The sequence below is a fragment of the Biomphalaria glabrata genome, chromosome 18 (genome assembly GCF_947242115.1).
Source record: "Biomphalaria glabrata chromosome 18, xgBioGlab47.1, whole genome shotgun sequence".
Classification (NCBI taxonomy): Eukaryota; Metazoa; Mollusca; class Gastropoda; family Planorbidae; genus Biomphalaria; species Biomphalaria glabrata.
Genome location: NC_074728.1, coordinates 18971511 through 18997035, shown reverse-complemented (window position 1 = coordinate 18997035; position 25525 = coordinate 18971511). Strand labels below are relative to the sequence as shown.

The following is a 25525-nucleotide window of genomic DNA, read 5'->3' as shown; positions in this document are numbered from 1 at the left end:
AGTTTGCTTTAGAATAAAATTGAAGAGAGAGGTTTTCAACCTCAAATCTCTCTGGAGGCATTTTAAACTTTAAAAAAAGCCCTCTGGAAGAGGGGGTTTAAACTCATAACTCCCCTTGGCTTAAATTGGCTACGCTCATAGATTTTTGAGTGTGCAATTCGCTTTTTTTTTTATATTGAAGAGGTATTTTTTAGCTTAAACACCGCTGAAAGGGAATTTAAGGGGGTTAAACTCAAAACCCCTTTAGCTACGCTTAGAGAATTATGAGTGCGTAATTTTCTTTTTTTTTTTTATATTGAAAAAGTGGTTTTTGGCTGCAAACCCGGCTGGAGGGGGTTTTTTTAAACACAACTCCTCTTGGCTACGCTCATAGAATATGGTGACTGGTGTATGGATAGTCTTATATTGAAGAGGGGGTTTTATATGTAGATTTCGGAGGGGTTTTTAAAATCAAAATCTTTCTTAGCTATGCTCTTGGAATTTGGGGGGGGGGGATTTCATTTTGGGGGGGGGGGAGGTGAAACTTCCCCCCTGGCTACGCCCATGTTAACACCCATCCATCTTTGAATACTATCTGTATATATGTCATTGATTTAAAAACACACGTATTTTCATTTCGTATTAATATGTAATATAAGGTGAGTTGGCCTATAAAATTATTAAAATAAAACAATACACTTTTAGACATCAGCAACACTTATACATTGTACAAGCAAACTCTGATGCCATCTTCATTTTAGTGAAATAAAAGGTGCGCTACATAATCAGTCCAAGAGTTTATTCAAATCACAATGATCAATTTGGAAAGAAACAAGAGTTGGCAACAGTGACGTATAATTCGACAAAAAATCGATTTGCCAAGAATCTCAAGGTTAAACTGTTAGTACTGAAGGAAAAAAAGTGTGCGTGATGAGGGGGAGGGGGTGGAAAGCGGGAAGAGAGGCTCTAATAATATTTTTTTTCCCTCGATCTTCGGTCTTTATTGTAGGCCTATGTGTTATCTTTAGAACTAGACTATGCTATGGTCTGAATGAATGAAGAATGATTCCCTTTAGGACCCGAAATGTGTATGCAAAGACCCTAAATAAAAGGCAATTTAGATCTATATTTAGATTTAGACCTAGTTCTGTATAAATCTTCTATCTAGATCTATAATCTATATAAAGATAAAGACTATGGATTATCTCATAGAAATGAGATGAAAGCTTGGGCATTAGCTGTGGTCGGAGCGATGTCACCCACACATCAGTTCCCCCCACTCCACGCAGCTGATGTATCCAAAGGAACGACAGTGCCGATACAGTTTAAGGTCAGCGGCGTCGCAGGTTCTGCCAGAGTGTAGCACTGGGTGCTGCGAACTGCCTTAGGGTCGCCAGCTCCTGATTTTTCCTCAGGGTTGACTCCCGAAGCCTTTCCCATGATTTGGTAAAGCTGCAATGCAACAGAGATTTGAATTCAGAGTTTTCCTTCTCCTAGGTGCGTAGCAAGCCATGGCTAACGAGCCCCTCCTGCCCGAAGCTTACTGGTTAAGGCACCAGTTACTCGCCTTTGCCCCTAGGCTTCTCCTGTTAGTGAGAACAGTTCCGCCGGACTCAATAGTTCTGTATAAATCATTTATATCTATATTTTAGTGACGATGAATTTGGATGCTATAATTGAGGGGTGAGGTGAACTATGACTAAATCTCGACTACAGATTGCACCTCGCAATTATCTTTTCCTTCTTTTCGATCTCTTTTGGTCTTTTGAAAATGGAAGGAGGAATTTAAGAGAATTATTTTTAATTGCACATGCCTGAATGCTTCCGAACGTCAATCACGTTTTTTTTTCTTCAAAGACATCCAACTTAAAAATTTAGAAACCAGAAGAAATGAAACTAAATACAACATAAAATGTTTAAATATTTTGACATGAATACAAATTAGATATTTAAAAAAAAAAAAAGACTCTCAAGATCTGGGCTATATTTTTTTAATTTATTTTATGAAGTGGTAGGACTAGACACAGCTGTAGTCAAAATTAACTCAAAGATTATTATAAATAAGGTGAACAGCAATGAAAGGTATAAAAAAATATGTCTCATAAGACTAGATATACACACTTAAACCAGGGGTTCTCAGCCAAGGATGTCTACACCCCTAGGGCAGAGGTGCAGCAGTTTGTGTAAAGATGCAAAATATCAATAGGGTTTGTTTTACATTTTTGAGATGTTTCTACTGAAGATAATTACATTCTAGCCCATACCTCCCACTGGTTGGCGGCTTACAGGGCAGTTAATTGTGATACACACCATCTTTGATGAATAAATTCTCAAAACATCAAATTAAATTATGGCTTTTTTATATAGCGCTTTGGTCCAATCTCAGTTGTGGACCAGTGGGGGGAGGGGTATCTAGGAGAAGGTTTTTCCGTGCTGCCTTCAGGCACTCGGTAAACACAACTCTGCCCGACTCGGGTGTCGAACCTCGAGCACCCTCCATAGGTAGCCAAGACAAGCCAAGTTCAAGCGTACTTAGCCTCTTGACCACGCTTCCCAGCCCAAATCAAGTCAGTTTAACGTCTTTCAGAAAGAGTTCAAGTACCATTACTTGTTGAGATGATTACTATCTAGCCTAAATCTCCTTCAGGGGAGCAGGAGATGATTACTATCTAGCCTAAATCTTCTTCAGGGGAGCAGGAGATGATTACTATCTAGCCTAAATCTCCTTCAGGGGAGCAGGAGATGCCTATGGGCCAAGTTTGAATCTGTAAAAATGTTTGTAAAATGTTTTACATGTTTCGGGTGTTCTTTCAGAGTTGAAGATAATTACTTCCTAGTCCAAACCTCCCGCAGGACGACGGGGGATGGGAGCGGGCAGGGTTTGAACCCGGGACCATCGATAAATCTGAACGACAGTCCAGCGCGCAAACTGCACGACCAGGCAGCCATCTGGAACCACCATGAAGACAGTCCAGAGCGCAAACCAACCAGATAGTTCTCTTTACTTTCCTGGAGCTACAGAAGTGAGAATCAGAAAGTTATTTCATTGAGGCTAAGCTCATAAAAAACAACTCTTGCTTGAAAACAAGATAGAGACCCCCCTGGCCAAATCATTTTCTTTGGATGAATAATCACATATACTGAAAAATACTGTCTCATGGGAGACAGAAGTTAAAGCCAATGAATTAAAAATTAATGATGAAAGTTTATATCACACCAGACCTATAAGCCGCTAATTGCACTCTGGTTTTAAAATAAAGTAAAATCCCTGTTCATCACACTATAAAAAATATCCTGTATTCATGGTTTTTAATCATTGTTAAATTAAAAAAAAAAAAACTTTTATTACACTAGAACTACCCAGTATTCATAATACTTACATAATGTAAATTAAAAAAAAAATAATTTAATTACGCTACATATAACCAGCATTCATGACAACTATTTAATGGTAAATTTAAAACAAATACATTTTCAGAGCATTGCAAAATACAATGTGTACAACAAAGTGCTGTGAATACATTTGCCATATTTCTTAAGAGTACAGAAAATAAAGTGTAGAAATAAATAGTAATGGTAAAAAAAAAGCTCTGATTTTATTTATTAAATAGCAATAAATTATAGATATTACCCATTTTATATCCTGAAAATGTAGGAGGTATTATCACACAAAATAATTTAAGTTTTTTTTTTTACTTTTCGATAGCGCATATTTCATGCTTATAGCATGCTCAGTGCGCTATGGTCCAATATCTTTTGTGGACCCTTGGGGGGAAGGGGGTATCTGGGAGAACGTTTCTGTGCTGCCTTTGAGCGCTCTGCAAACACAGCTCAGCTCAAGTCGGGAATCAAACTCAAACCTTCAAGTTAGGTAGCCAAGTGGTATATGCCACACACTGACTGACATTGTAAAACGTTTTGACAGTGTCTTTGGAAAAAGTATTAAAACAATTTTTGTATTGTTTCAATAATTAACACCATGATGTAATAAACTCTAATTGTTAATTTTTCTTCATTCCAGTTTCTCCAATATACATTAATTGAATTCATTTAATCTCTATCCTCTTTTATGCCTAGTTAGCTTTTTTTTTTGTGCTATAAAATGTTTTGTTATGAAAACTAGGAATGGGTTTGACTGATTACAACTATATATCATTATAATAATTATAGTCATCTAGGCATGTGAAGTAACACATATGACAGCCTTTTCTGTAACTATGCTAGTGTGAACAAAAATACTAAAAAAGTTTCAAAAAAATACAATCACAATTTCAACTATTCTAATACTGACATGAAGTTTAACTAGGACACTACTTATTATCCAACATCAAATGGCAAAAATATCAAAGGTGAAGAAAATGGAATAGTAGTAAGCAATAAAAAAATATTCAAATAAAGTCTCAAACAGAACCCCAAAAAAACTTGACCTAAAAAAAGATTTTTAAATTGAACTTTAGCTTATAAGTACTTGTTAGCTGGGTTAGGGTTAGATTTTTACTATGTCATCATGTCAGTATCTGATTAAACCAGTCAGATGTAAAAAACATTCTTTTTTTTCTTTTTTCAAAACATCATAGGATTCTGTTATTATTTCTACTAGTAAAAATGGGTCAGATCTTGGACAAGCTATTCCATTTACGTGCTCCTTTTGGCCATATTTAAGATGTCTGTCAATCCAATTTGTTTCATTATAATAAACGTTTCATATTTTTTTAAATCAGACAAAATTACATTTTCAAAGAAGCCAATACATTTCAATTCATGCTGGAAATAATAACAATTGACAAGCATGTAAATAAAAACAAATCTGATTATAAATAAATAAGGCTTTTCACACGCTTCTTATAAATAAATAAATAATATTTGATAGTAAAAGTAAGGGGAAAATAAAACATTCCATATAAAGTGATCAGTACCAGAGATCTAAGCTAGTAAGTCAGTGCTTTTGACTCACAAATGAAAATAAAATGATAAACATAATACCCAGTTATGGAAACAGGTTAGAATAGTTAGAAGACATGATCACGCTAGGTCACACACACACGTGTTTAGTTTGGTGGAAAACAAAAATTATTCCTACCAAAAAAAAAAAAAAAGTATTCATTGTTACATTTTAATGTAAAGATCAGAAAAAAAAATATTTACATGGGAATGGGACATGTTCTAATAATGTAAACAGAATTCTATTAGGAATGGACTTTATCTTCTCTTAAAATTTTCTTATTCGTTTGTAAAATGGTTTCCATGTTTTGGATGTTCCTTCATAGTTGAAAGTAATTTACTTCCTAGTCCAAACCTCCCGCAGGACGACAGAAGATGGGAGCGGGCAGGGTTTGAACCCTGGACCCATTTGATAAATCCAAATGACAGTCCAGCACGCAAACCACACAACCAGACAGCCATCCATTTTAATACATGTAAAGAGTAAACAATAATAATTAAACAATTTGTTTTTTCTAATATAACTTGTAAACTTAAATTACCTATTATTGTAAAAAAAAAAAGGTCAGGAAACCATCTAAAATAGTGACATTTGTTTAAGAATTCATTAAGCAGTCTTAATTTTGTGGGACTTAAATTTCTCAGGCCAGGAAGATTCCAAAGTAACAACACATTGCACAGTCATCATTAAGTCATATCATCAATTCAAGAAGTCCAATGTTCAAAATAAAATGAAATTATTATTCTGCATCTATAGATGCAAAGTGAGTATTTAAAACAAAAATAAATAAAAATACTGTCAGCAATTCCTAAACAATGGAACACAAGATCAAAAAGCATGCACGTGATATGCAAATACAACAAACAAAATACATGCAAAACAAAATGTGAATGTGTGTTGGCTGGGGATGGGCGGGCATTGCACTTTATAGGATTTTTAATACTGAAGCAGTTATCTGATTCACAGCCAGATAAAATTGTGAGAAAATGTTATCTCTGAATGACAAAATTTCCATTTGGTTTCTTTCTATTGCATTGTACAATGAGTGAAGACGAAGTATGCTCTACAGATGGTTTATTCTTTTTCAAAAAAAAAAACAGCATCAAAATTATTTTGCGCATTTCATTTATCAACTAAGAAATTTATTTTTGTGTGAATATTATCTGACTGTAGGTGATTATAATACTCTTAAGAAAATGTTTGCTAGAAAAAAAAGTATTAGTGTCTACATGTGCAAGCATTGGAAATTTACCATCTTTCATGACTGAAAGAACAAATAAAAGATAAAGCCAAATATATAAATACATCAGTAAAAACCAAACAAAATATATAATTATTCATACAATAAATGAGAATGGAGATCTATAAATTGCACTAAAATGGAGATCTATTAAATTGCACATGTCCCAAGTAACTGTTTTTAAATAAATTATTATCCGAACAAAAAATTAACATGTATCCATAGCATGTGACCCAAAATTGTATACATTAAATTCTTAGCAACAATAACGAAGTAAAAAATTACTATAAAAAATCCTATCATATATACTTTTGCTTTTGATAGCCTTGACCATTGGCATTGGGTAAATTGACCATAATTCAGCTGTTTGATGAATGTCTAAAAAGTCAATCTAAGAGAGAAGGTTGTATCAAGGGATAGAGAACACACTATGTACAGTGACCAAAGCAAGGTTTTGGAAGGTCAAAATAAGACTTTCTTGAAACATATTACCAGTATGAAGCAGACACTAGACAATTAATAATTTTTTTGTTTTAGTTTGATAAGTTTTGAACATTTCTCCTCAACTGAAGATTATCACATCATGGGCAAAACCTCTTGCAGGATGACCAGGGATAGAAGTGGGCATGGTTCAATCTCTTGACCATTGTGACAATCTTGCATGTTCCTATGAGATCTAGCGCTCCATGGAGTAGACTTGAATGTGGAAGTTATTGTGGAAACACTTAACATTCCACAACTACTGTTAAATACTTAGTGTACAGTCATGTACCAAATTAAATTAAAAAATTGCCCAGCATTGACTTAAATTTTAGCTTGTGATTTCTCCGCTTTCCTCAAAACTATAAAGCATTTCAACACTCAGCATTTGGTCTACACTTGACAATGGAAAAAAAAAACAACTAGCCCAAACTAAACTAACAGATGAACAATAAACACATAGGTATAAAAAATTCTTAAAAAGTTGGTTTGTTAAACATGAAAAATTTTGGTGTTTTTCAATTACATAAATTTCATACAATAAAAATTACAATAGATTCAATTGAAAAAAAGAAATATTATGCTGTTAAAATGACTAGAATCACTGTCGATACAAAAATTCCATTATACAACAAAATACTAGTATACTACTTAGTTTTAAAGGTATACAAAATATTTTTTTCATTAATGAGACATTTAAGTTTGTGACATCGTCTGTTTTTTAAATGTAATGACAATGGACCTTCTATTATAACGTTTGCCTATTTGAATACAAAAAAGCCCATTTTTAATGATTCTCCATTATGAATGGCCTTGACCATCACATTTAAAAGCAAAGTCCTTTTTTTTTAAGAAAGCAGAAATTCTACAAATGTTAAAAGTCTGGATATCAACAATCTATGCATACACTGTTTAAGAGAGAATTTTATCGATATTAGTCTTTATAAAAACCCAAAGTTTAAAAAATTTTAAATAATCTTCCAAGATGCTTTGCATGTAAACTAGTCAGTTTTCTCAGCTCCATGGTTCCTTGTTCCATGTCCTTCATTGCGATACCTAGAAAAGAAAAATTACATTTAATATTCTTATTAAAATAAAAACACATTCTACATGTCAAGTCCTAGAAGTTTACTGAGGGTTTTACCCATTTCTGTGATCCAAAACTACTAAGGACTTTAGGTGGTTAGCAAAACAACCAAACCAATTTAGTATTCTTCAAAACATGTAACACAGTACACTTATACTAGGCAGGAACTTAAGATTTTGAAAACCAAAAGAAAAACTCCAAATACTTTAGGAATTAGGTCTAAGACTTGACCTTAAGCAATAATATCATGCCATTCAGCCCACTGGTTTCAATTAAGTCAAACCTAGTAAGACCAAACCATTTTGTTTCACAATATGGTATGAGCTATGTAGTCAAACTGTAACCATTATATTTTACAATACGATATGAGCCATTTTGGCAAACTTTATCCATTTTGTTCCATGGCCTGTAGCCTACTTCACATCTACTGAAAAGTAATAGAAGTTGCAGTTCAACAGTAATATAATATCCATTAGGACATTAATTTCAATATGCTTAAAAAAAACTTTTTTTTTCTCTGCGATGATTTATTCTCTTTTTAAAACAATTTTTTAAAATTAATATCCAATTGAATTGAATAATATCCAAGAGGCAGACTCTGCACTTTCCCACAAGTGAGATTACCTATTTTTCTAGTTACACTCAGTACTACCAAGCAAAGTTGGCTGTCTAATAACAAATGACAAAACTTTGGTCAAGCGCCTGAAAGCAAGTGTTTCACTTGCTGCAAAGTATCTCATCCTCCTGTTGACAAGCACAATGAACTGATTGTGTTTATGGGTCAAGTTTCAGCATACTAACAAGGATATGTCAACAACAGTAAAACACCTTCATAGTTCAATATACACACAGGAGGTAAACACTTGTAATTATCAGAACTGTTTCTTAATGTCATTTAAAGTGTTGGCAATCAGTGTCAATATATCATAACAGAAAATTTAAAACAGCTAATTATTAGTATTATCAAAAGGTTTTCAAATGGCCAAAAGTAATCTTTACTATGCTGAAAGGGCCCAATGAGCACAGCGATGACCAACTATTTTCTGGAATATTTTAAAAATTATTTCTTAATTCTGATTTTTTTTTTAAATCTGTAAGGGCTCATAGACTTGCATTATTGAGGTTTTACATTTGAAAATATATATATACATGCCTATTTAAATTTCAGAAAGTTTGTTTAAAACATGTACACCACAAACTTGGGGTGTGTGAGACATATCATGTGTCAATCAAACAATAAGGTAAAGGGAGTATCTAAAACAAAAACTCACAAGTCATTTTGCTCTGTCTGGATCAGCCTTCTTTTGTCAAACTTGGAGCAAGCGAAAATGATGACGGCCAATACAATGATCTCAACGAGGATGCCTACTAATGGCCACACCCAAGCTATGGGATCTGTGGAGTATACATTGAGAGTTGGATACTAGTAAGTAAGAAGATGTGCTTTTTTTTTAAGATATAAGACTCCAATGAGAATGTAAACTGTATCAGTTGGTCAATGGACCTCATTCACCAATCGTAAACAGAAAATTTAGCCATGTGATAATATTGATAAAACAATGAAAATTACGTATCATGTGACAGCCTTTATGGATTGCGTAATTTGTATAGAAGATATAGAGAACCACGTGGCAAAATGTTGTTTGTTTACGATTGGTGAATGAGTTCCATTGGGTTTCCTGAAGCATAACAATTTAACTAGCAACTCAGCTATGTTGGATACTCATAAGAGTTGGGAGAATATTTAAAAATCCTAAATTAAAATTGTCAATCACCAGCAGGATGTAAACTTGAGACTGCTGGTGCACCTCGACACCTCTTATAAATGACATTCTTCAACATTGCTTAATTAATATTGGCACTTTGTATTGAATCTTGTATGATATACAATTACTAAATGACCTCCACCACCAGATGATTTCTGTAACTTTAAAAAGTTCATACAATGAACAAGAAAGAGCTTTTTAAAAATGATAAAATGTGTTCTCTATCTAGGAAGAATCCTGTTTAACTAGCCTGTCACTTCCTCACTTCCTTAAAGCCGTCACATTATTTTTTTGTGGTATTAAGATCATATGATGTAATCACTTATGGTTATTTATACATTCTGGTAGATCTAGTATCCTTTCACACACCCAAACTTCCATTAATCAAAACTTCATGGGATAAGTTCCACATTTTCCAAGGTGCAGTTCAGCTGCTTGCTCAAGTGAGTACCATTACAGTAAAATGGGCAATAACATTTCATGGGTCCAGAGGTCAAATTGCAGACATATTTGCATGTAAGAATATAATTGAGTGGATGATAAGTGATGCAGAAGTTATGCCTTATCATCTTATCTTATAATTTTTAAATTCTTTCGAAAAAAGATTTTCCGATCTCGTGTGTGTGAAAGTGATGTAGATGTTATACCTCTAGTGCATATGCAACTTCATTACATCATGAACACATTTTTCTAACAATCTTGTGCTTGTTGTAAGGGTTCTGAGCATGTAGTTTTATTAAGAAATTTTTTTTGGCTGTTTAAAGGGAAGTAACATGATAGATTAGGTTAGACAAGAGAGGACTAAATTATGCCCTCTTAGAGAATGAACCATAATGTTTATTAAAGGAGCTGTCTTGTATATTCTATTAACATTGATTAGAGATGTTTAAACTGATTGCTGAGAACATTAACATCAGATCATCACATTATGCAGACTCTTCCGTTTCAAATCAATTGAACAAATATCAATGAGTTACCAAATTTGATAGATGCCTGGTGGCTGAACGGTAGAGCGCTTGGCTTCTGAACCGGGGGTCCCAGGCTCTAGTTCTTGTGAAGACTGAGATTTTTAATTATAGGATTATTGGGGGCCCCTGAGTTCACCCAGCTCTAATTAGTTGGGGAAAAGTAAAGGTGGTCAGTCGTTGTGCTGGCCACACGATCAATCGTTAACAGTAGGCCAGAGAAACAGATGACCTTGACATCATCTCCCTATAGGGGAACTTGACTTTAACTTTTATTTAAGTTGATCTATGTCTGATAGAGTTGAATAAAAAGCCAACTCAGTAATAATTATCTTGGAATGAGCATTAAATAAATTTGAAATAGTTGGGACTTAGACAAAGGCATAACCTTGGACATTAAAATCAGACTGATGTGCTCCCTGGGCATGTCCGCATTCTTAAATGCTTGCGGATCTTGGAGGCTGACTGCAGAACTAGAGGAGGATCCTAGCAAACTGAGATGCTACAGAAAGATCCTGAGTATCACATACAAAGACCACATCACAGACAAAGAGATTAGAGACAGGATTAATACAGCAATGGCCACATCACGAGGTCCAGAAGAAAAGGAAAAAGAAGTGGTAGACTTAGAAAGGCAACATCAAAGAATGGATAGGCCTGCCATTGAAAGAGATTCTATCCAAGGCAAAAAGACTGGAATGGAGAAAGATCTTTTGTGATGCCCAAACAGTCCAACAGACTAAGGGATAAAGGTGACATCCTAACTGTATTAACATAATTTAGATAGTTCCATAACAATTGGTACACATACAACTGACTAAAACAACACTTGATTTTCAACTAATTGTTCACCAGACAATTGGTTCACACTAACTGGTTCTAATGACAAATGATTCATTAACATTTGGTTCACCTAGAGTCTGAGTTCTTTTTTTTTGTTTCTGTCATTAAAGATGGGTCCTTACACAATTTCATATATTTTTTAAAGAATTTTTTTTTTTTGCATATGTTCTGTTATGCAGATGATCAGGTCTCAAATACTTGACTACTGGGTCTTATGATAGATTTGTAGTTTATTTTAAATAAATGTTTTAAAAGTTTACTGATTTTAAAACAGTGAAAGCATTTCACTTCTAAATTATTCAAGGAAATATACATGTCAATAGTAAAAAAGAAGACTTACTTTTGACTCTGATAACCAAAGACTTGGAATGTGAAAAGTTGAAATGTTTACTGTATGCTGTGCACTTGTATGTGCCTTCATCTGAAACAAAACGAAGTTTTACATAAAAAAGTTGTTTTTTTTAAACAGAACAAAGAGGAAATTGAATAAAACAAATGCTGGGATTGAATTTCTAATCAAAATAAAGATAAACAAAGAAGTTCATGAGTAGGAAAGAGGTTCAATGAAGCATTTCATATGCAGAGAAAAAGCAACAATTCATTTCACTCAGAGGACAGAATTAAAGTGTAGGTAAGAAGAAGAGCAATGTTATATGGCACAAAGTTAGTCAAATCGGTAAAATTATTGTACAAACTGAAATAATAAAATTGTTTTGTTTTTTTAAGAATTGGCTGTAATCATGTTTCTGTAGCTAGTAGTGGTTTTTCTACAGGGTAGGCTAGCTCTACATGGCACTACGATTTGGAAGCAGATTCCAAGCAGATGAGCAAGACTTGGGGACAGTTAAAGGAAGCTGGTTGGTGGTCTATGGGCAAGACTTGGGGACAGTTACAGAGACTTGCCCAGAACCAAGATGCCTGGAGGAAGCTGGTTGGTGGCCAATGGGCAAGACTTGGGGACAGTTATAGAGACTTGGCCAGAACCGAGATGCCTGGAGGAAGCTTGTTGGTGGCCAATGGGCAAGACTTGGGGACAGTTGGAGAGACTTGCCCAGAACCGAGATGCCTGGAGGAAGCTTGTTGGTGGCCTATGAAGCATATTCAACTGGCTGGCAGATGATGCAAAAAACAATAGTAATTGAAACTTAAAGTCTCTTCTTGGGCACTTGGGAGAAAAAAAAATGTTGAGAAACATTGTGTCAATAGACAGCTTGGTATCAGTGCCATCTTCTGTTGTGACTATAATGCTATTTCAATGCATAAAGATTGATGAGCTTGCTGGCAATAAACAATAGCATTTTTAAGAAACTGTTCTAATGATGTTTGATACTTTTGGTTAAAGTGTTTCAGTTTTTTCATAAACTGTATCTATTTCATAAAAGTATTTCTAATATAATTAATTACAACTTAGTATTGCTGCCTGACTACTTTTTCTATATCTGCATAGCATATTAAACAGCTATTTCTTAAATTCACCATCTTTGATAGTCATTAGGCTTGGAAAAAGATATAGACACTTTTATATTAAACCATAGGTTAATTTTTTTTTTATTTGATGGAAGAAATTTTGAGGGTTAACTTAAGTATTACAAATAATATATTTGTAAAAAGAAAAAATCCATTCTTACTTTATGTTCAAATGATATAGAAAATAAAACAATTAGATTTTATTTGTCATTAAACAATAAAGAAAAAGGCCAGTAAATAAGATTAAATCCATGACATTTGTGTTAGTAGGATGCTCTATCAGCTTAGCGATCAAGTGAAATTTTAGCTTGAAAAAAAAAAAGATTCCATTTTTTTCTTGCGTTTCCAACAAACTTCTAGCCTAGCATTTCCGTTATCGTAAGATTTGTAAAAATGATCGAGCCACTGATCAAGGAACATACAAACCTGAGTACTCCAGAGATTTGATATGCAAATAGGCATTCTCAACTATGCCATCATTCTTTAGTGTCACACGGCTGGTGGTATTTGTCAGGTCTATCCCATCTCTTGACCAGGACACCACTGACCCAGGGTAACCCTTGACATCACAGTGAAGGTCAAGGTCCTGGTCCTTCTCAAGATTTTTAGACTTGGCCAGATCAAGAACAAGAGGGGTAGCTGTAGAACCAAAAATTATTATTTTTAAATAATGTAAAAAAATATAAATATCTCAGTAAGATATGTATCTATAACATGGGGGGGAGGGGGGGGGCATGGTGGCTGAGTGGTCAAGACCTTAGCTTCCTAACTGATTAAGTGGTAAAGAGCTTAACTTCTAAATTTTGCACAATTATTTCTTTTACCTAAACCATACTTTAAAAATTAAAAAGTAAAGTGGAGAAGTGAAACAACTGACCTGTATACTTGATGGTACAATTCTCTTGAGTGCCTCCAGTTTTCAAGAAAGTGGCCACATACTCTCCGGAATCTTCTCGAGCTAAAATAAAAATATTTATTAATGATTTAAATGCTTTGCTATATGAATCATGGTGTTGAGGTGGTGGCTATCAAACAAAATATTAACTTTTAAGTATTTTTTTTATAAGAGGCTAGGATCTTTTATACAAGAATTTAAAATGTGTGATTCTATCAAGGGTTGTGTTTAACATTCTAGTTGAACGATTGTGATCAGGAAATTGACTCAGCACATAAAAAAAAAAAAAAAAATGAACATCTTTAGTGCTTTTACTTTTGAAGAAAATGAACTTGACTTGACATTGCTGACAATCAAATGGCTGAACTCCATTTCACTGTCTGAGAAATATACACCAGATGAATTGGTTTGAACACATATATATATGGCTCTTTTTGTCTCGAAAGGCAATGGATGCGCCCAAATGAGTCACTGGTTTTGGTTTAATCTCGAGATGGGGCAGGGTATCCATCCCAGTGGCGCTACAGCCCATGGAGGGCTCTGGCCTGCTTTAACACATCCTTCCATTCAGATCTCTCCTGGGCCTTTCGTCTCCATGCCCTAACCCCAAGCTGCTTCAGATCTGCTTCCACGTCATCTATCCATCGCATTCGGGGTCTGCCTTTGGGTCGCCTGCCTTTTGGTTTTTGCCTGTATACGATTTTCGCCCCTCTGTTGTCTGACATTCTTTCAAGGTGACCTGCCCAACGTAGTCTGTTCTCGAGATGGGGCAGGGTATAGTATGTGAAATTCTAAGCTTCTATACAGACACAACCATAAACCTTGAGAAATTCTACTGCCCGATTCCCAAGATTTCACATCAAAAGAATCTGAATTATAATATGCTGATTTAAAACAATGGTGGTTCTCCAGAGAGGAGAACCACCATCACCACCATGAAAAAAATCCAGGTATTCATCAATACCTGCCTGAGGAGGATACTTATGATCCGCTGGCTAGACAAGATCTCGAATGAGCAACTGTGGCAAAGAACAAAGCAGCAGCACATTAAAATAGATATCCTTCATAGATGCTGGAGATGGATAGGTCACACCCTTCGCAAGCCTGCATCCAACATAACAAGCTAACCTGGAACTCCCACGAAAGGGGAAGAGGGACGGCCCAGGAATACAAGGCGCCGCGATTTGGAAGCAGATGGGCAAGACATGGGGACAGCTGGAGAGACTCGCCCAGAACCGAAATGCCTGGAGGAAGCTGGTTGGTGGCCTATGCCACAAAAGGGACCACAGGCAGAGAGAGAGAGATGATTTTTTTTTAAAAATTTAAAAAACAAAACAAAGTCTTACTTGGAGAAGTTATCACCAATACAGTGACGTGTGTCAAGTTGGTAACGGTGTATCTAGTGCCAGTTACTGATTGACCTAGGTGGTACCAACCAACATAATATGAGTTGTTATCTGTGGCATTGCATGTCAAGGTTGCGTTTTTGTCATTGAAAGTAAAGATCACATCTGCAGGATCTATAATAATAGCATGATTATACTTTAAAAATAAGTAGGCTAAAAAGATGTGTTTTTTTTTCTACATGATAAATAAATAGACTCAATATATCTATCTATCTATCTATCTATCTATCTATCTATCTATCTATCTATCTATCTATCTATCTATCTATCTATCTATCTATCTATCTATCTATCTATCTATCTATCTATCTATCTATCTATCTATCTATCTATCTATCTATCTATCTATCTATCTATCTATCTATCTATCTATCTATCTATCTATCTATCTATCTATCTATCTATCTATCTATCTATCTATCTATCTATCTATCTATCTATCTATCTATCTATCTATCTATCTATCTATCTATCTATCTATCTATCTATCTATCTATCTATCTATCTATCTATCTATCTATCTATCTATCTATCTATCTATCTATCTATCTATCTATCTATCTATCTATCTATCTATCTATCTATCTATCTATCTATCTATCTATCTATCTATCTATCTATCTATCTATCTATCTATCTATCTATCTATCTATCTATCTATCTATCTATCTATCTATCTATCTATCTATCTATCTATCTATCTATCTATCTATCTATCTATCTATCTATCTATCTATCTATCTATCTATCTATCTATCTATCTATCTATCTATCTATCTATCTATCTATCTATCTATCTATCTATCTATCTATCTATCTATCTATCTATCTATCTATCTATCTATCTATCTATCTATCTATCTATCTATCTATCTATCTATCTATCTATCTATCTATCTATCTATCTATCTATCTATCTATCTATCTATCTATCTATCTATCTATCTATCTATCTATCTATCTATCTATCTATCTATCTATCTATCTATCTATCTATCTATCTATCTATCTATCTATCTATCTATCTATCTATCTATCTATCTATCTATCTATCTATCTATCTATCTATCTATCTATCTATCTATCTATCTATCTATCTATCTATCTATCTATCTATCTATCTATCTATCTATCTATCTATCTATCTATCTATCTATCTATCTATCTATCTATCTATCTATCTATCTATCTATCTATCTATCTATCTATCTATCTATCTATCTATCTATCTATCTATCTATCTATCTATCTATCTATCTATCTATCTATCTATCTATCTATCTATCTATCTATCTATCTATCTATCTATCTATCTATCTATCTATCTATCTATCTATCTATCTATCTATCTATCTATCTATCTATCTATCTATCTATCTATCTATCTATCTATCTATCTATCTATCTATCTATCTATCTATCTATCTATCTATCTATCTATCTATCTATCTATCTATCTATCTATCTATCTATCTATCTATCTATCTATCTATCTATCTATCTATCTATCTATCTATCTATCTATCTATCTATCTATCTATCTATCTATCTATCTATCTATCTATCTATCTATCTATCTATCTATCTATCTATCTATCTATCTATCTATCTATCTATCTATCTATCTATCTATCTATCTATCTATCTATCTATCTATCTATCTATCTATCTATCTATCTATCTATCTATCTATCTATCTATCTATCTATCTATCTATCTATCTATCTATCTATCTATCTATCTATCTATCTATCTATCTATCTATCTATCTATCTATCTATCTATCTATCTATCTATCTATCTATCTATCTATCTATCTATCTATCTATCTATCTATCTATCTATCTATCTATCTATCTATCTATCTATCTATCTATCTATCTATCTATCTATCTATCTATCTATCTATCTATCTATCTATCTATCTATATATATATATATATATATATAACACAGGTGGAAGTTTTGAAAATAGGTGACAACAAGAGCATAATTTTTAAAACAATATTCCAAGACTTAGACCCAGGTCCTTTCACGCCATTCTGTGCAAAGGGTGTCAAGCTTTCTCCACTGGTTCAGCCTTTTCCTAGTTGGTACCAGCAGATTTTAGGTCTTGTAGCAAGAAACAATGCCATTGTTACGGTCGTAGCGCAGCGCGGTGTGCATGAATAATGGTGCGAATTTGTGTAATGAATGGAAGTGATGTTAAAAAGGGGAAGCCGGGAGAGATTGACAGGAAGAGAAATGAAATGTTCGTATTTACATAACTTGTTGTAATATTAAAGTATTTATAGAGTAATAACCTGAGAGTTTATTATTATTTCAAAGAGTCTTGTGTCGTAACAAGTGGCGCCCAACGGAAAAGGCAAGACCTGCGTTACAACGATATCTAATTCCTGTCTACTGAGGTATTACTAGTACTACAAAGTGTAACAAAATCTCTAGATCTCTAGATCTATTAAGATTGAGAAAGTTAGCGTCATCTAAATCTCTAAAGCTATGTACTAGACTCACTGGTAAACATAAACCTTTAGTTGAAACTTAACTAAAAACATTATTGCTGAATTAATCAATTGGATTAACATTTAAATCTAGATTTATATCATTATAATTATTATGACGGCCCATTCTCTACATTCACCAATGTGAAAACGTACATCTGCATTGGTCTGGCGGGTCATAGTTCTCAACAATAACCTTTAACATTCAATATTAATGGAAATTTGTACGATTATTAGCACTGCCGTGGGCAACACTAGTGAATTTTGACTACGGTGGAGAACAGTGCCCATTTAGGACCAACGGATATACACTGACCACGGCATATAAACAAACAACGAAAGATTCATATCACCGGCGGAGAATATACACTAGCATTGGAAGTTATACCAGCAGGAAGAAGAGTATTCCGGGAAGTAGATACATATTTGTATTCGAATAACATTAAACGTTTGGTTCATTACATTACATTTAGATATGAACATTGTTGGGTCCAAGCATTAAGTATATGAGAAAAGCATTAAGTATATGAGAATCAAATATATTTAATGGATATGGTCAGATAACTCGATAAAGAAAAATTAAAAATGGCGGATAAAGCTGAAATAGTTGCTTTGAAAGAAGAAGGGAGACTATTGGAATTAGAAGGAGCAGAGCTGAGAAAATATGTACAAGAAAGATTAATAGAAAGAGAGAAACTAGTCAAGGAAAAGGAAATAGAGAAAGAGAAGTTAGCCATGGAAAAGGAAATAGAGAAAGAGAAGCTAGCCATGGAAAAAGAAAGAGAGAAAGAGAAGTTAGTCATGGAAAAGGAAATAGAGAAAGAGAAGTTAGCCATGGATAAAGAAATAGAGAAAGAGAAGTTGGCTATCAGTAAAGAGAAATTAGTTACGGATAAAGAAATTGAGAAAGAGAAGCTAGCTATGGAGAAAGAAAGGTTAGCCATAGAGAAAGAAAAGTTGGAAATAAAAAAAGGAAAAGCTAAAGATGAAGGTACTGGAAAGAAAAATGACGTGTCTGAAAATAAATTGGCAAAATATAAAGGTACAATGTTTGATGAGAATAAAATAGACATAGATATTTTCTTAAAGAAGTTTGAAATTGAAATGAAAGAATTGGCTTTTCCTGAAGATAAATGGACATTTTTGTTATCGAAGTCTTTTGCAGCGGAGGTACTGTCAAAGATCTGCATGAATCAGAATAATTACCAAATAGTAAAGGAGCAATTACTACGAACATTTGGAAAAACTGAGGCGTTTTATCGTCAACAATATGTTAATTGCACCATTGAAACCAAAGAGGATCCCCAAACATTTTTAGACAAGATGAATAGCTACTTTGACAATTGGACAGAGTCATCAAAAATAGAGAAGACGTTTGATGGACTAAAGGTATTTCTTATGCTGGATAAAGTCATTTATGAGAGTCAGGACGAACTAAAAATATTCCTGCTGGAGAGAAAGCCAAAATCTGTAGATGAGATTGTAAAATTAATAAGGGCTTACAAAGTGGCACATCCTGAAAAAAAGTTAAACAGAGGTAGCGATATTGAAGAAATAGAAGCATTTAATAGAGCTAGAGAAACACAAGACAGTTATAGCAACAATAGAAGATTTAGATATGAAGGACAGAATAGGTTTAGAGGACAAGGAAGGAGCCAAATAGATAGTAGACAAGGCCAGTATAATAGCTACAGATATCAAGGAAGATATCAAGGAAACAGACAGGGAAGATATGACGGCAGAAGAAATGGAAGAGATCAAAGTTTGTCGTTATTGTCGAGTTCGGGAAGTCTAGATTGTTTTCAAACACTTGTAGGAAATAAGGCTGCAAGAACGATAAGGGACACTGGGAGCACTATTGTTGGAATAAACCGAAAATTGGTTGAAGATCATGAATATACTGGAAAAAACAAAGCATGTATTATGTTTGATGGTAAAACAGTTCGATTACCTGTGGCCCGAGTGAACATTAAAACACCGTATTATACCGGGATCGTAGAGGCATGTGTTATAGACCATGATCAAATTGATTTGATTATTGGCAATATACCAAACATAAAGAAGTGCACGGAAAATGAGATAGCAGTTTGGAAAAATTGTTGTGGAATGGCCACTACTCGATCCTGTAGTAAAGATGTGGATGAAGGAGATTTGGCAAAGTTGTTCGAGTTATCAACTAAGGAAAAAGAGCAAGATGAAGAACAACATGAAAACACAGAAACAATTGAAATCAAAGACATAGGATTTAACAAAGAAAAATTTATCACAAAACAAAAAAATGATCCAGAGTTACGCCAACTAGCAAAGAAAGGAGGTAGAGGAGGAAGATTCTATGTAGAAAGAGGAACTCTTGTTAGAGAGATTGAATGGCATGGAAAAAAAGTAATCCAGTTTGTGGTACCCAGAGAATTCAGGCAACTTGTAATGGAAAATGGGCACGATATAGCACACACAGGACATCTGGGACTACACAAAATGAAACTAAGAATATTTCAGAATTTTTATTGGCCATCAATTAATAAGGACATAAAAAGTTATGTGACTTCGTGCCAACTATGTTCTAGGAAAGGAGCAAGAAACATAAAAGTACCATTACAAAGGGTGGATGTACCAGATAGACCATTTAGTAAAATAGCAATTGATTTAATCGGTCCAATGCCAGTGGTATCAAATAGGGGTCACCGTTATATCCTAACTGTGATAGACGTGTGCTCCAGATGGCCGGAAGCTATCCCACTCAAACAAATTGAAGCCAGAGATATAGTACAAGCATTATATACGTTGTTTACAAGATTTGGATTTCCTAGAGAAATATTGTCGGATAGGGGGACTCAATTCAACTGTCAATTGGCTACAACATTATTGAACATGTTTGGGATCCAGCAAAGGTTTACAACCTCGTATTATCCACAGAGCACTTGTGAACGTTTTAATGTCAATCTAAAGAAATCATTATATAAAGTAATGGATGATAAACCCAAAGAGTGGGATACGGCAATACCGTCAATACTATTTGCATACAGGGAGAGTCGTAATGAAATAACAGGGTTTTCACCATTTCAAATGATTTATGGAGGAAATCCACGAGGTCCAATGACAATATTGAAAGATTTGATAATCCCACATGATCATATAGTAACTAATGACAGTTATGATATTGTGACAGAAACTAGAAATCAGATTATAAAGGCATGTGAAGAAGCAGATAGACAGATGCTAGAGAGAAATGAATTAACACATTCCAGAGTGAATGAACATAGAAAAATGACGGAATTAAAGGTAGGACAAGATGTTTTGGTCTTACATAAGGATAACAATAATGCTTCGGGCACAAATTGGCTGGGACCATACAAAGTAGCAAGGAAAATTAGCGATATGGATTATGAAATAGACATTGATTCGATGTTAAAAATATTTCATGTGGATTTGTTAAAAGAATTGACACCAAGACAAAGAAGTGAAGAAAGGAGTAAGGATGAGTCAATGACAATGAGTGCCTGTGTGACGGAAGAAATGGAGACAGAGGAAAGGTTTAGACCAATAGAGACAGTGGCAACAGAAAGTAGGCAAACATGGAAGGATGTCATGGTGGATGGAGTTTCTCTTGATAGAGCTAAAGAAATCAAGGCACTAATTGAGGATTATAAGAATATTTTTACGGATTTACCTGGAAAAACAAGTATTATAGAACATGATATCAAGTTAACCGGCAAAGTACCGAATAAACTGCCACAATATACGATCCCATTACACCATAGAGAAACATTACAGAAGGAAATTGACGAGCTACTAACACTTGGAGTGATAGAACCATCTAGTTCACCATGGGCTGCACCAGTCGTGCTTGTTAAAAAAAAGTGTGGCAACTTAAGATTGTGTGTGGATTATCGACAGTTGAATAAAGTCACAGAATTTGACCCATTTCCAATGCCACAAGCAGAAGAAATGTTTACTAAGCTAAAAAATGCAAAGATTTTTAGCACGTTGGATCTGTCAAGAGGATACTGGCAAGTACCTCTAAAACAAGAAGCTAAACCATTATCGGCATTTAAGACACCTTCGGGCATATATCAATGGAATGTGATGAGCTTTGGCTTGGTAAATGCTCCAGCTACGTTTAACAGAATGATGGCCAAATTATTCAGCCATAGAAGAGACATAATTTGTTATTTAGATGATATATGCATTTTTAGTGAGCAATGGGATGAGCATATACAAAGCCTTGGAGAGGTTTTTAAAATTATCAAAGAAAACAATTTAACATTGAAACCAACAAAAATAAAAATTGGCCTAAGTGAAATTTCATTTTTGGGGTATAAGATTAAAAATGAGTACATTACACCATTAGAAGAAACTGTATCAAAAATATTGGACATTAAGGTACCAAAGACAAAGAAGCAAATTAGAAGCCTTTTGGGTCTATGCAACTTTTATAGAAAATTTATCTCAAATTTTTCAGAAATAATTGAACCACTAACAAATCTAACAAAGAAAGGAAAACCTAACAATATAGTTTGGACGGAGGAATGTCAAGAAGCACTGGACATAATTAAAACTTTCTTTTCTGGGGCACCGATTTTGAAATTACCTGACAATACTAAGGAATTTATTTTGGCTACAGATGCATCAGCCATTGCAATAGGAGGCTGTCTAATGCAAAAATGGAATGGTGTCCCACATCCTGTTTTAAATGTGAGTAGAAAACTGACAGCATCTGAGTTGAAATATGCCACCATTGAAAAGGAAGGACTAGCCATTGTATGGTGTATAACAAAATTAGGGTTCTATCTAATGGGAGCTAAATTTGAACTATGGAAGGATCACGCTCCCTTGGCCTTCATTAATACAAATAAACTAGGGAACAACAGAATAGCCAGGTGGGCATTGCAAATTATGGATTATAACTTTGAGGTCAGGACAATACCAGGGAAAGACAATGTGATAGCTGACACATTATCACGGTGTACCTAAGGAGGAAAAGAGCTAGGCCACGTCAATTTTGTTTCTATTGGTTGGTTAAAAGAATAATGTCAGTAAAATCATTTTGGTGAGAACACAATGAATAGCAGTGTAATGAATAGACATCTTTAACAGATTGGAACATTTTGTAAATATACACATATTACATGTATATGTAATCGAAGACTGTATGGACTGACGAAGCTTTGTTACATGTGTGAGGTGTCGAGATATTAATATATGGTGTTATATTGAGAATTTGATGAAACCATTGTTAGAAATGTAAAATATAGTATTACAGTTACATAGTTACTTATAGTTTATAATTGTGAATTATGAGATTTATTCTGATTGGTTCGTTGGGGAAGCCTGGACATTATACATTGGGATGGATGTAAGTAATTTTGAACCTAAAATAATAATGTAAAGAATGGTGATATTTAATATTGCTGTTGGAGGTTGTTGTTTTTTGTTTTTTTTTTGTTGTTGTTGGCTTTTACCTGGTTTAAAAGAATGAGAATTAATGAAGATAATATAATTATATTGAACAGTGATTTATAATTTTATTTGATATTTAAAAGACGTTCGATGTACATCGAACTTTGCAAACAAGGGGGGTGTTACGGTCGTAGCGCAGCACGGTGTGCATGAATAATGGTGCGAATTTGTGTAATGAATGGAAGTGATGTTAAAAAGGGGAAGCCGGGAGAGATTGACAGGAAGAGAAATGAAATGTTCGTATTTACATAACTTGTTGTAATATTAAAGTATTTATAGAGTAATAACCTGAGAGTCTATTATTATTTCAAAGAGTCTTGTGTCGTAACAGCCATGTTATACTAAAATGGCCTTGTTTTCGCTATCCTCATCTTGCCTTTACTAAGGATACATGTCCCACGAATCTAATGCATGGTTTGGTAATTTCACTCAGGGAACAATTGCCCATGCGAGAAAGAACTTCTCTATTGGTGACATGATCTTGGTATGTTATTCCTTGGATCCTTCTCAGCCATTATATTTAAAATACAAGATGTTCCCAAAACCAATTCACCAACACATTTTATTTTTCATTAATTGCATCATTTGCATTAAAATATTTGATAGAAAAGGCTCTTGATGTTGCTTACATATCTTATTTTGAACAGAACAACACTTTTTTGGGGGCACTTCTGATGCTCCCACAGACATACTTTTCAAGGCTTAAATATATTACTTCTGGTTTCCCTTAATTTGAAATATTTGTCAGGCAGTTTTATGTCTTGTTTAGCTAGATCTTTATATTGTATGTTTTTTTTAAAACTTAACACCCCCTCCGGCTTTTTTTTTTTTTTTTTGCACTACCAAGAATTAATAGTTGACTTGTGACTTGATCATTATTTAATGATTAATCATAATAATGATAATTTAAATTAGATTCTAGATCTAGATCTAGACTATTACTCTAGATTTAGTTAATATTAAATGACTTTAAATGACACCACTGACAGTCACACAAACAATCATACAATTAGATCTAGATTATTCTAGATTCATCTAGATCTATATTTAATTTTAGTATATATGAGTATATCAAATAATGGACCTCATTCACCAATCGTAAACAAACAACATTTAGCCACGTGGTGCTCTATCACTTCTATATAATTTACGATCTTATGTTTAATTTATGATGGTTGTCACGTGACAGTTTTTTTCCGTTGTCTTAAGTTAAGTCTTATCAATAAGATCAAGTGACTAAATGTTGTTTGTTTACGATCAATGAATTATCAATGAATTAAAATAATTAGATTCAATTATCATCGTATGGAAATAGATCTATATGATATATAATCTATATGCCAATTATGATTATTATGCCATTATGTTATGCTATGAATATGAAATGTATATATTATATAATAATAATAATATAAATATTCAATACATTGAATATTGGAATCATGGATGATGGACATGGAAAATATTCAAAATCAAATGGAATGAAAGTAGATTCTAGATCTAGATAGATTCTAGATCTACTTCATTCAAATACGGAAATAACAGAAATACTAAAAAAAATAAGACTAGATCTAGATCTCTAGATGATACTAGATCTAAATAAAAAAAAAATAAGATAATACATAAATAATCATAATGCAAATTAATGTTTTTTAATCACTCATTCACTGAGACTGAGACTCTTTGAGTCCTTGAGTGAATCATGACGTTAGGAGATCTAGATTATAAATAGGTGTCCAACTTAATACCGTAATAACTTGCAAACAATAAATCTATAGACCTAGATCTATATTACCTGCAGCAAACGACAAAGCAATCACCGCAGAAAGCCAGAAGGTCAAAATTAATGTAAAACCCGACATTTTAATGCCCGTATTCCGAAGAGTGTTGTCTTCCCGATAGCAACGATTTACGCAACTTCCTGTTACCATAACATTTATTATCAGATCTCACTGACCTACAAAAGTAGACCTTAAAAAATTATTTTTTTTTACGAAGCTAATATCAATCTATCAATCGTGTCTGTCTGTTAAAAAGTTTGAACAGAATATTTCTCCCACATCCATTTTCGGATCAAGTTGAAACTTTGTACAATTAGTTAGTGTACCTGACAAAACATGTTTCAATTTAAAAAAATCAATCAAAAGAAACCTGTAGATTTATTTTTTTTTTACATTTCCTGTCTAATGCTGAAAGTAGTTTTCGCTGATCAACTTAAATTATTTTTATATTATTATCAATGCATAGTGAGAAATAAAAAGGGAATCTCTCAACTGATGCACTGCAAGTCATTTCTTTTGACAAATTAGGGAGGGGGCCAACAATCCAAAGAAGATGCTGTGCATGACTTAATTTTTGTTTGCGCTAATGATGAAATATGAAATACTTTTGAGAAACTTTATTTTAAAAAAGTGTTCTTACTGGCATGGTTCATCCAATCAATTGCAAGCTCAGTTTTCAAAATCTAAGGTGTGAGGTTTATCAGACGTGACGTAGG

At 33.8% G+C, this 25525-nt stretch overlaps 1 protein-coding gene across 1 annotated transcript; it reads right to left on the bottom strand.

The window, feature by feature from the left end:
• Window positions 1-1954: 1954 nt before the first annotated feature.
• Window positions 1955-24953, bottom strand: LOC106066407 (neuroplastin-like). Its single transcript, XM_056017045.1, has 7 exons — window positions 24824-24953; window positions 15011-15184; window positions 13647-13727; window positions 13196-13408; window positions 11643-11723; window positions 9000-9123; window positions 1955-7697 (listed from the first exon to the last, which is right to left on the bottom strand). The coding sequence occupies exons 1-7, from the start codon at window positions 24888-24890 to the stop codon at window positions 7643-7645; spliced, it is 795 nt and encodes a 264-aa protein (XP_055873020.1). The 5' UTR covers window positions 24891-24953; the 3' UTR covers window positions 1955-7642.
• Window positions 24954-25525: the final 572 nt, after the last annotated feature.

What these genes read in the sequence shown, in the direction of transcription:
- LOC106066407 (XM_056017045.1), bottom strand. Translation starts at nt 24,890, where the DNA reads ATGTCGGGTTTTACATTAATTTTGACCTTCTGGCTTTCTGCGGTGATT. An exon ending in TGCTTTGTCGTTTGCTGCAG is followed by an intron (nt 15,185 to 24,823) that starts GTAATATAGATC and finishes CTATTATTATAG; the next exon opens with ATCCTGCAGATGTGATCTTT. An exon ending in TTTGGTTATCAGAGTCAAAA is followed by an intron (nt 9,124 to 11,642) that starts GTAAGTCTTCTT and finishes TATACTCCACAG; the next exon opens with ATCCCATAGCTTGGGTGTGG.